Source organism: Lactuca saligna, chromosome 3 (genome assembly GCF_052625555.1).
Source record: "Lactuca saligna cultivar CGN05327 chromosome 3, ASM5262555v1, whole genome shotgun sequence".
Lineage (NCBI taxonomy): Eukaryota > Viridiplantae > Streptophyta > Magnoliopsida > Asterales > Asteraceae > Lactuca > Lactuca saligna.
Genome location: NC_136419.1, coordinates 129,814,428 through 129,824,961, shown reverse-complemented (window position 1 = coordinate 129,824,961; position 10,534 = coordinate 129,814,428). Strand labels below are relative to the sequence as shown.

At 34.7% G+C, this 10,534-nt stretch overlaps 1 protein-coding gene across 1 annotated transcript; it reads right to left on the bottom strand.

Moving 5' to 3' along the window:
* Positions 1-3,502: 3,502 nt before the first annotated feature.
* LOC145037241 (NAD(P)-binding Rossmann-fold superfamily protein) lies at positions 3,503-5,904 on the bottom strand. Its single transcript, XM_078985862.1, has 5 exons — positions 5,581-5,904; positions 5,274-5,470; positions 4,608-4,802; positions 4,368-4,521; positions 3,503-3,877 (listed from the first exon to the last, which is right to left on the bottom strand). Exons 1-5 carry the CDS (start codon positions 5,843-5,845, stop codon positions 3,594-3,596), a joined length of 1,095 nt encoding a protein of 364 aa, XP_078841988.1. The 5' UTR covers positions 5,846-5,904; the 3' UTR covers positions 3,503-3,593.
* Between the last annotated feature and the right edge of the window lie 4,630 nt (positions 5,905-10,534).

The following is a 10,534-nucleotide window of genomic DNA, read 5'->3' as shown; positions in this document are numbered from 1 at the left end:
GGGGGATTAATCGGTGCGCGAAAGCTGGCCTGAAAACCCTCGTTAGGGAAGTTCCCTGTCCAAAAAAATAAAAAAATGAGTGTCAATCTAGAGAATTAAGGATTGGGGTAACAACGTGGATGACAACATGATTGTCCAATCCACCTCCAAACAGGAGATTGTTAGTGTAGCGTCTGATTACAAATCCGCAATGTTAAGTGAATCAATGCTCATCAGGCTAGGCACAATCAACTGCTATTTAACTGAGCACTGTTATCTAATAGCAGAGAACATGTTCTCAGTTAGCAGAGTTCTATGGAATGATAGTAACAATACAATTCTAGGAGTAGAATGTTGGGGGAATCCAAAGAGACATGTTATTTGCAACTTTTGTCGGTTGGCCTTGCCCGATGTGTGTGACTTCCATGTCTTTCTGGAGACGACGTCTCTTATCACTACAAGGATATTAAACTAAGGCGACGACAAATGTCGTCGCTACAGGCACCGTATGCCGATGATAAGTTGTCACCATAGCTTTTGAAACTTTTGACCAATTTCCTTTGACCACTACATCTGTGCCGACGACAAGTCGTCGCCATAGGTCTGGCGGGAACGACGAAAATGTTGGCGGTAAGTTGAAAATCTATACCGACGACGTGTCGTCGATATAGGTAAAAAAAAAGTATTTTCCATTTATTTTTATTCCAAGTGCCAAAAACAGTGAACGACGTAGTTTTGGAATACCCTATGACGTCGACAAGTCGTCGGCACAAGGTTTTTAATATATATATATATATATATATATATATATATATATATATATATATATATATATTTATTTATTTATTTATTTATTTATTTCAGGAATAAGTGAGACGTCGTCGTTTATGTCGACCCTATACCGACGACATGTCGTCGGCATCGGGGTATACCCTAAAACAGATACGCAACTTTCTTTCATTTGCACACAACGACTTCTTTCTGCATTCTTACCTCCCAAGCAACGAAATCGGCTACCCAACGACAATATCCGACGATTAACCCAATCCAAGGTTGTTTCTACCCCTAATTTGTTTTTTATTTTGTTTTGGTATTGATTTTTACCCCTAATTTGGGGTTTTTTGGTGTGTAGGAACCGGTGGTAAAGCTCCACCGACGTAGTGACTGCCTCACCCTTCCACCGTCTAGTGTTGCCGCCTGTGGCCACCACCAGCCACCACCGGAGTATTACTTGCTTCTTTGACTAGCCAAAAAACGGAACATCACATCACAAGAACAAAAGGTTTTTTTTTCCTAATTTTTATTGAAATTGAAATTGAATTGTATTGAAATTGTTTGTTGTTTGTATATATATGTGATTGTGTTGTATATATATGTGATTGTTGTTTGTTGTATATATATGTGTTGTTGTTTGTTGTTTTTTTTTAATTGTATTGTTTGTTTTGTATATATATGTGATTCTGTTGTTGTTTGTTTAGGCTTATACTTTAAACAAACTAATTGTATGAAATTGATATTGTTTAGGTTGGTATATGAAATTATATGAAATTAATATTGTTTATGTTGGCATATAAAATTGTATGAAATTGATATCGTTTAGGTTGGTATATGAAATTATATGAAATTGATGTTTTTTAGATTAGTATATGAAATTGAAATTGTTTAGGTTGGTATGAAATTTTATGTGATCTTTGTTTAGGTTGGTATGAAATTTTGTATGATTGTGATCTTTGTTTAGATTAGTATAAAAGTTTATGTATAAAATGTAAAATATGTATGAATTGTGTTTAAAATTGTTATTAACATTTGTACAAATATATTTATTGTTTTTTCACTTATTATAGGAACAAATGGGAATCAAGGCGCATCATATTGAGGGTTTGAGACAAATGCGCTACAAAGAAGGTTCGGGTTGGTGTACAAGTCGAGCAGAAGAAGACTGTGTAAGTGATAAACGAAATGAATATGTTTTTTAAATATATTATTATTAATTATAGTTTCTTGTTTAAGGAATATTATTATTTTTTGAATGTTTAAGTTTAATTGTTTGTTTTAATTAACGTATGTTAATTGTTTTCTTTATTTTAGGAGAAAATTCAAAATGAATATGAGAAAATGCAAAACGAGGTTGGAGAAGGAGGAGAAGTAAACGAGTAAGAATGTTTAGAACGAGCCATTGGGACGAGACGTGGACATGCTCGCGGGGTGGGTAGGAGACCAACCACCAACTTCGGTTTAATTCCAAATGAACGGCCTTCCACTTCCAAATCGTCTCAATCTCAACCCCAATCTCAATCCCAATTCGATGCCCAACAAATGCAAGAATATTTTCAACAATATAATGCATCATTGGCGGCTTGTATTCCGAACTTCCAACCACCACCATTTCCTAACTTTCTATTCAACTATAACACACAAGCAAGTAGCTCTCAACAATTTGCCGAAAGGATGGAAGAAGAAGAAGAAGAAGATTATGATAATTATGATTGATGTTTTTTTAGTATTATGAACAATGTTAGTTAACTACTTATTGTAATATTAAACATGAATTTGATGTTTTGAATTTGAACAATGGTACCTAGTTAATGTATTTCAATTAATATATGTTGCAATGTTTTTTGGATTTGTTAAAAATGCAGCAATTGTAATGTACAAAACCTGTAAAGCTAAAAAAAAACCAACCAGTAGCTATTCCGACGACTAATCGTCGCTATAGGTCCATAACCGTTAACTGATAAAACCCTATAGCGACAACATGGCGTCGTAATAGCTTCAACTGTCTAGACGACTAGTCGTCTCCATAGCTATCCCGACGACTTGTTGTCGCCATAGGATTTTAATAAAACTTTATTTTTTTCCTCTGAAAATGTTGTTGACAAAATTTGTGCCGACGACATGTCGTCACAATAGAGCTAGCTATACCGACAACATCTATGCCGACGACCTAACAAACCTATGCCGACACGCCTGTGCCGACGACTTGTCGTCGCCATACCCTATGCCGACGACTTGTCATCTCCATAGGGTCTGAAATTATCGTCTCCACAGGGTCCGATTGTTGTAGTGTATACGAACAACATGGTCTTTGACATGACCTATCATGTTTGCCCATGTTGCTTTGACATTGATTACTAGGCAATCCTTTCTATAAATACCGATCGATTGCAACTCTGATGGATACGTCCAAAATATTGTAATTATTTATAATAAATATCTCTCCGGTTTGCCCAATACACGTAGTTTGATCACCAAACTAAGTGAACCACTTATATCATAGTGTTCTTGTTCTTTTATTCTTTGTTATAAGCTTCAGCACTCCAATAATATCGTATTCTTATCTATTTGAAGTAGACATAATCCTAATATCTTGGTTTCTTCTAAATTGTTTTATTCAGCATTATATCATGAGTGTAGTACTATAACTCTATCATAGTAATTTAATTTATGTAGCTATATTTAATATAATCTTCTGTCAATAAAAACATAACAATACTTTGGGGAGAAAAGATGCTCCAGTTGACCATTTACAAAAAACTTGTCTATTTAGACATAATAATCAACTAACCCACCCATTTTTGTGTAATTTTCATTTTATTAGATCTAATTCCAACAAGCTAATATAAGTTTGAACATCTATGAACTTGGGACATTAGTTGATCAAGCTTTCTATTTGACAAAACAAATTGGAATTCAGAATCATTTGACGTTGTGTTTATATGAATCCCTGTTTCCTCTTCTAATCTTTGAACTTCGTTTGGGCTACAAACGACTTTGTCATAGCAAACGTACCTCCCACCACCACTTTTGTTCATTCCCTCGTATACATATACATGTGCATCTGCTAATTTATCAACATTAACAGTTGCTAATAAACCGTAGTCGTACATATCTTGACCACCTGCATATTCCTATTAACGTCAGCTATGTTTATGAAATATTTGAAGGGTTAAATATAAAAACTATAACGTACTTTCATTGAATTTTATTTTTTAATTTTCTAATGTCTAATTTAATACGTCATCAAATTTTATCTGGATAATAAATACATTAAAATAAACGAAAAACAAGAAAAAAGATGATTGAGAAAGCTTCTACCAAAAACATAAAAAAATGTACAAGTTATATTGAAAAAGTTTTGATTTAAAGCTTCCACAATGTACCATTCAGAATAAGAAAAGTATTTTTGGATTTTCAAGATATAAATATTAAAAAAGGTCTTTATTATTATTATTATTATTATTATTATTATTATTATTATTTAAAAAAGGTCTTTATTTACCTTAAAAAACAAAGGTAAACTTTATATTACACAAATAAATAATAATATTTTACTAACTCGTTATTAAAGAAAATTGGAATCTACCAAAGATATAACTGAGTCAACTCACCTTTGAGGTATGCTATAGTGGATGATGGATTTGCACAAAAGTAACGTGGTCCAGTTACAAGACCAGAGCATATTGTCGCCAATTTCAACCCTTTTTCCTTGGCTATTTTCCATGACACGTGCTCTGCTTTCAACTTCCCCAAAGCATACCATAACTACAATATTTCCAATAAATAATTATCTTCTACACGTTTTTCATAAAATAAAATCAAATATCTGATTGTGAAATGTCAATATTAACCTTTTTGCGTTTGCAAAAGGATTCATCACTCCATGTATTATGATCCACTACATGAGAAAGGCTGCTATCGGAAATGTCTCTCCAAATGCATGTCAATAGAGAAGATGTAAGCACATAGTTCCTAATTGATGACGTGGCAGCACAGGCTTCCGCTATATTTTCTGCTGCCCTTGCTTCTACTTCCGCCATTATTTTCTATCAATTTCATAATCATTTATCAGCTCGATTGTTCAAAATATATGTTTAAATTAATTTTGATTTATAATGATTATCGTAATAAATGAACGAAAGAAAACAGTCTTTGTAATTTCATTTATATCACAAAACTTGAATCTAAGAATACTTAATACTGCTAAGCTAAAAGATCTTGTGCACGGAAGCAGATATTAAAAGATTCTAGACCATATAATAGCTAGAATATTTTAATAATGTGTATATATAGAAAAAGGTTCTAGAAGGAAAGAGAAAATATAATAATTCACCAAAAGCCAAATATGATATGCAATTTTCAATTATAAAATACAACCCATTCAGATCTTGCACCAACACATGCTGTCTGCATTGATTTTTCCGTGGAAAATTGATTATTGGCAATGACCTGCTACGATAGTGACTTTTGTCTCTACGTGATCGGGAAAGGATATGGAAACAGAATAAGAGACTCACTGAGTAGCCGGAGAGTCCACTCGGATCAATGAAAGACGCCGTATGAAATACAGCACAACATCCATCGAACGCTTCCATTAAGCTCCGACGTTCGTTGAACTTCGCAACAACAACTCCGATCTGATTGTTGCTTGTAATGTTCGATCTTCCTCCTGCCTCCTCTGTAATTTCTATCTCCCTCAATCGCTCAATATCGTCTGTAATTCCAAATACTTCCGGTTAATTCATGATTAAACTAATATACAAGATAGATGCACAAAAATCTCATCTAATAAATCACAATGCAAAGTAACAGCACTAATTTTACCTTCGTTATCGACGATGATCCGAACGGAATAGCCTCTGACTAATAATTTTTTCACAATAGCGATGCCAAGGAAAGAGACGCCGCTTGTGACGCATACAAGCTTCTGATCTGCTGTGTATTCGTTTCTGTTAGCTGCTGGCACTTGCCGGCGGTTGTACTCTTCTTCGGTTTTAACCTTGACGACAACGCCGGAGCAGGATAGCAGCATCCGCCGGAACTCCTCAATCTCAGCTCTCCGACTCTCGTCTGTCCGTATGACACCCATTGAAGCTGCTAGAAGAAGTATTGAGAACAGAATGTAGAAGTATTGACAACATGTGTAAAGCGTTTTCCCTTTATATAGCAACCACCGGTTAGCTTGAATATAAGAATTTAATAACTTTCTATTTTTCGTGTCCATTAATATTATTATTAAAGTATATTAGAAAACGGTCCATGTGGTTCATTCCAATACGCACATCATTATAACTTGGATTATTTCATACGGGTCATTTCTATGTTATTTTTCTGTTGGGATCTTCATCTCTAAATGACATGTATAGAATAATAGGATACATGGAACGTGATTACAAAGGTGCTAACCGAAATTATAACCAAAACTAGAACCCTATATTAATTATTCAAAATCCATGATAAACTCTTTAATTTGATCTCTTAGATTGCTCTATGTATTTCAGTTAATGATACTTCAAGGAAGCATTCAGTTGTAGAAAAAACATGCTAAACCTAAAAACCGAACCTTTCAATTATGCTGACAAGAGTGCCTGTGCGTTTAGCTGGATGATCACACTAATCCACCTAAAAGATCGTTTGGTGGGTGGTTGACAAGATTGATTCGTTGATATGAATCTTTTTCAATAGGGTTATTCTTTTTTCATACAAAGTTACAATAAATGATTATTGGACTTGAACGCTTGTTTGTGAGCTAAATGCCAAAAAAATTAGCAAGATAAATGGCTCTTCGATTATCAGGATTTAACAAAAGATGTTCATGTGTAAAACCTAAATCACGTAAAAGTTGCTTAAGGTATAAAGCTTCCTTAGCAGCTTCAAATGTCGAAATTAATTCGTTCTTGGTTATGGACAAGGCTTGTATTCTTGCTATCCAATTAATAGTTGTACATCCAAGTGTGAAAACATGGCTAGCTATATATGTATTTCCATCTTATTTATGTACTTGACAAAAATGGCCAAGTAAAGGATGAACAAATCAAATCTACTATTTTTCTTGATCCTTACATCCCAATTAATTCTATAGCTAAGAGCGACATGAATGTGGTTCTATAATGCGACTTACTCATCAACAAGTTTGGTAAACCCACCGATGTATGGTATCTAAACTCCGATGGCTGTTAGCACACCAAACTCTCAAGCAGATAAACCGTATAGTTAATGTAGACTTATATATATATATATATATATATATATATATATATATATATATATATATATATATATATATATATATATATATATATAATTCCACAGACCATTCTATAGGATGTCGTAAAATGATTGTAAGATGGTTAACGATTATTATTGGTGTTTGGCATATAAGTAGCAGACACACTGTACATGTATACACTTGTTTTAACATTTTTAAATATAGAACTTGTAATATAATTTTATAGAGAACAATTTTTTAATATCAAGGTTTCTTAAAATGGCAAGCGTGTTGAAGAATGCATCTTTAAATAATATAGCTATGTTGACATGCTATAGCATTGGTGGTGAGGAATTTGGTCGTGATATATGTGTCATGGAATTTTGCTTATGACTCTACACATATTCCTTACACTGGTGTTTGACATTGGAGTATTAGACATGTACATGGAGAGTAAAGTTTAGTTTTGAAGGTTTCTTTAAATGCGCAAGAGTTTTAGAGATTAACAAAAGTTTGTTTAAATTAAGACACAAATATCAATATAAAATTCTTTCTTTGGAAATTTATAATCGATGTTTGGTTTGTGATTTCATGAGCAATACATAGTTAATTTTTCGTTTGAGATTTAATCATGACTCAGTGACGCTGCATTTGGTGTTGTTCTGAATATTTTTCCCTAGACATAGGAAGGTTCAAACGTTGTAAAACTATGATTTTCAACCAAAAATTTTATGCATTTATAATAACTATTTTTAAATATTGTTCCATGCTATTCCAGCAACACTAACAAGTTAAACAAACCAAATACACATAAAGACTCTTCCATCACCATAAACATTGAAACTGTTGTTTCATCACTTGTTCACCTGACAACAAAAGGATACTTCAAGCAAACATGTTACTTCCAACAAAATCCTAGCTTTCCTCCTCAAAGCTATTCATTCCATCTATAATCTCCAAAGCAACTGCATCTTCTACCCTTGCAAAAGCACCACACTCATACACACACTTATATCAGATGTAGTTGGTCTATTCAAATAGAGAACAAAGTGAGTTGTCTTCTTCTAAGGGTGCTCCTTATTTGTTCCTCATGCTCATCCTTCTTCTACTTGTTATACTTTCATTCTTGTATATCTTATTGGCTCCACTTTGATTCTCCTAAGGCGTTAATTTTTTAACACCTGTTTATTTGGTTTGGACTTTTATCTATTATGAGCTAATCATAAGAGATTCATTTAAAATTACCTTTCCATTCTTTTGTGACAAACATCTTTTCTTTTATTTTATCTACTTTGACAATTGATGCGTATTTGGACCGCTCTAAAAGTCCATAACATGACTCAGATTTCCAACACCACAATTGATTTGAAAACGGGAGCATGGAACCAAATGTGCAGCGGAATAACACAATAAACAAGAACAAAGAACAAGAACAAGAACAATAAAAGGATAGTATGAAGATCAAACTAGACCTATAACTTGAAACTTCGGTGAAAATAAATCAAGACCTATTGATTTGAGTTCGGTGAAAACAAGTTAAGACCTATTAACTTGACTTCGAGATCAGAATTAGGAAACGCATCCCAACAAAGACCAATTTCGAATTGTACGCAACAACTCTATATGAACAACAATTCAACTTTATGTTTTCGACATCGCACTTCTTTAAAAATGATTGACAATGGCTTTATCCATCCTTACAAACTATTGGTTAAAACTAATCAAAGGTCACTCTAATAACTAGGCCAATTAATCGCTTATTAAAACAGTAAATAAAAGAATAATAAAAGTAATCTTGGGAAGATAGTGTCTTGAGAAATGGAAAAGGCGGCTACAACTTCCAAGGCGTGAAACTTCCAAGGTTGCCTTGAAATTCCCACTTACTTTCGCATCTAACAAGCACCCTTCGCATCCCATCAGCCCCGCATCCAAGTTCTTCGGGACAGCCACTCATTGGCATCCAAGCAAATAAAAACCAACTCATCATTCACATCCATATGTCCTATTGGAACCGAGACAGCCTTCACATCCATTCGCCCCCTCGCATCTAGACTCTCCCTCACATCGAGTCACAAGCGAATGCGAACCGAACCTCTCCGCTATTACCCGGATCGCACCGACCATCAAATAAATACGACAGGGTTTGATCGTTCGCACCCGATCACAGTCGTTCGTATTCAATCGCAATGACTCCAACTTTGCCTATTCGTTCGCAACCAATTGCAACCCTTCACAATCGCATCACATTGCAGTCATATTTTGGTTTTCGCAACTAAAGGCAATTGGAACTAGTTGTAATTTATGATTGTAACCACTTGAGATCAGATTGGAACTTGAAGTTGGAGAATCGCAATCCAAATACGTATCAAACCATCCCCCTTTGAAAGGAATTTTCCTCAATTCTGAGAGGTCATCGTTGTCGCGATAGGACAAAAGAAGTGAATCTTCCTCCAAGAACTCCAGGAACTTGTTGAGTTCAAACCCACCCATTGCTTCCATCTATGAAACAAAGTCCACCTTTGTATATTCCCATAAGCACTATGACCATCATCAATGTAACATCTTGTTTCCCGTTATTTCTTATTTCATGGTCATGGGTCGGAAGTCGATTGTGTAAACAATTTGGGCCTTAAAGAGGTAAATATTAGACCTTGTGTAAGGAGGTAATGATGGCTGAGAGATCTAACCCTTGAATTGTTTTTTGGGTCGAAGGGTAAAAAGGGAAAGGTCATAGGCCGGGTTCTTGCATGAATATGGATTTTTGTTCGAGAAATTTTTAGCCCAAGATATTTAGATAATATTTTAGAGCTCTTCAACACATTTTCGTGGATATAAAGAACGTTGAAAACTGTAACGTCCCAAAAATTCAAGGTAAAATTTTCATTTTTCAATATAATTAAAACAATTTAATAACTTTGTTCAAGACACTAAAAGGCATTTCAAATAAAACAAATAGCAGAGTCTAATCCCAAATATCACATATTGTGGAAACACAGGTGTATGCGTTGAGATCGTCCCAAGCTCTTTCAAATTCGAATATCACATATTGTGGAAACACAGGTGTATGCACTGAGATCGTCTCAGGCTCTTTCATTTGAAAACTGGAGTACCTGAAACAAAACTGAAAACCATAAGCACAAAGCTTAGAGGGTTTCCCGAAATACGACATACCATACATATCAAACGATCCATACATGTCATACAGAACCGTGATCCATACATATCATTCATATATCATAATCAATAAAAGTGTTGTGTAACGCGCATAGTCTTGTCATTATGTCACGAGCCACCTCGTGGTCTTTCTTGCCAGGCCAGGGGCCACAACCCTAGGTCTTACAGACAAGAACCAGGAGCCACCTCCAAGTCTTCCATGCAAGCATCACAAAGACATCTAGCATACGGTCTACACTTACTTAACTAATCATTGTCAGAGTTCATACTATGGTTTTTCATATAGTGTACCATGAGCCACCTCCTGGTCTTTCATGCAGTGTACCAAGGGATAACCCCCAAGTCTTCCTACAATACATAACCAAATGAGTCGGCATTGGTGCCTTCGACCCATAC

Bases quoted from the DNA above. Each gene is read 5' to 3' on its own strand.
- LOC145037241 (XM_078985862.1), bottom strand. From the start codon at position 5,845: ATGGGTGTCATACGGACAGACGAGAGTCGGAGAGCTGAGATTGAGGAG. The intron at 4,522-4,607 runs GTTAATATTGAC...GAAATATTGTAG, and splicing joins CCTTTTGCAAACGCAAAAAG to TTATGGTATGCTTTGGGGAA. The intron at 3,878-4,367 runs GTGAGTTGACTC...AGGAATATGCAG, and splicing joins CACTATAGCATACCTCAAAG to GTGGTCAAGATATGTACGAC.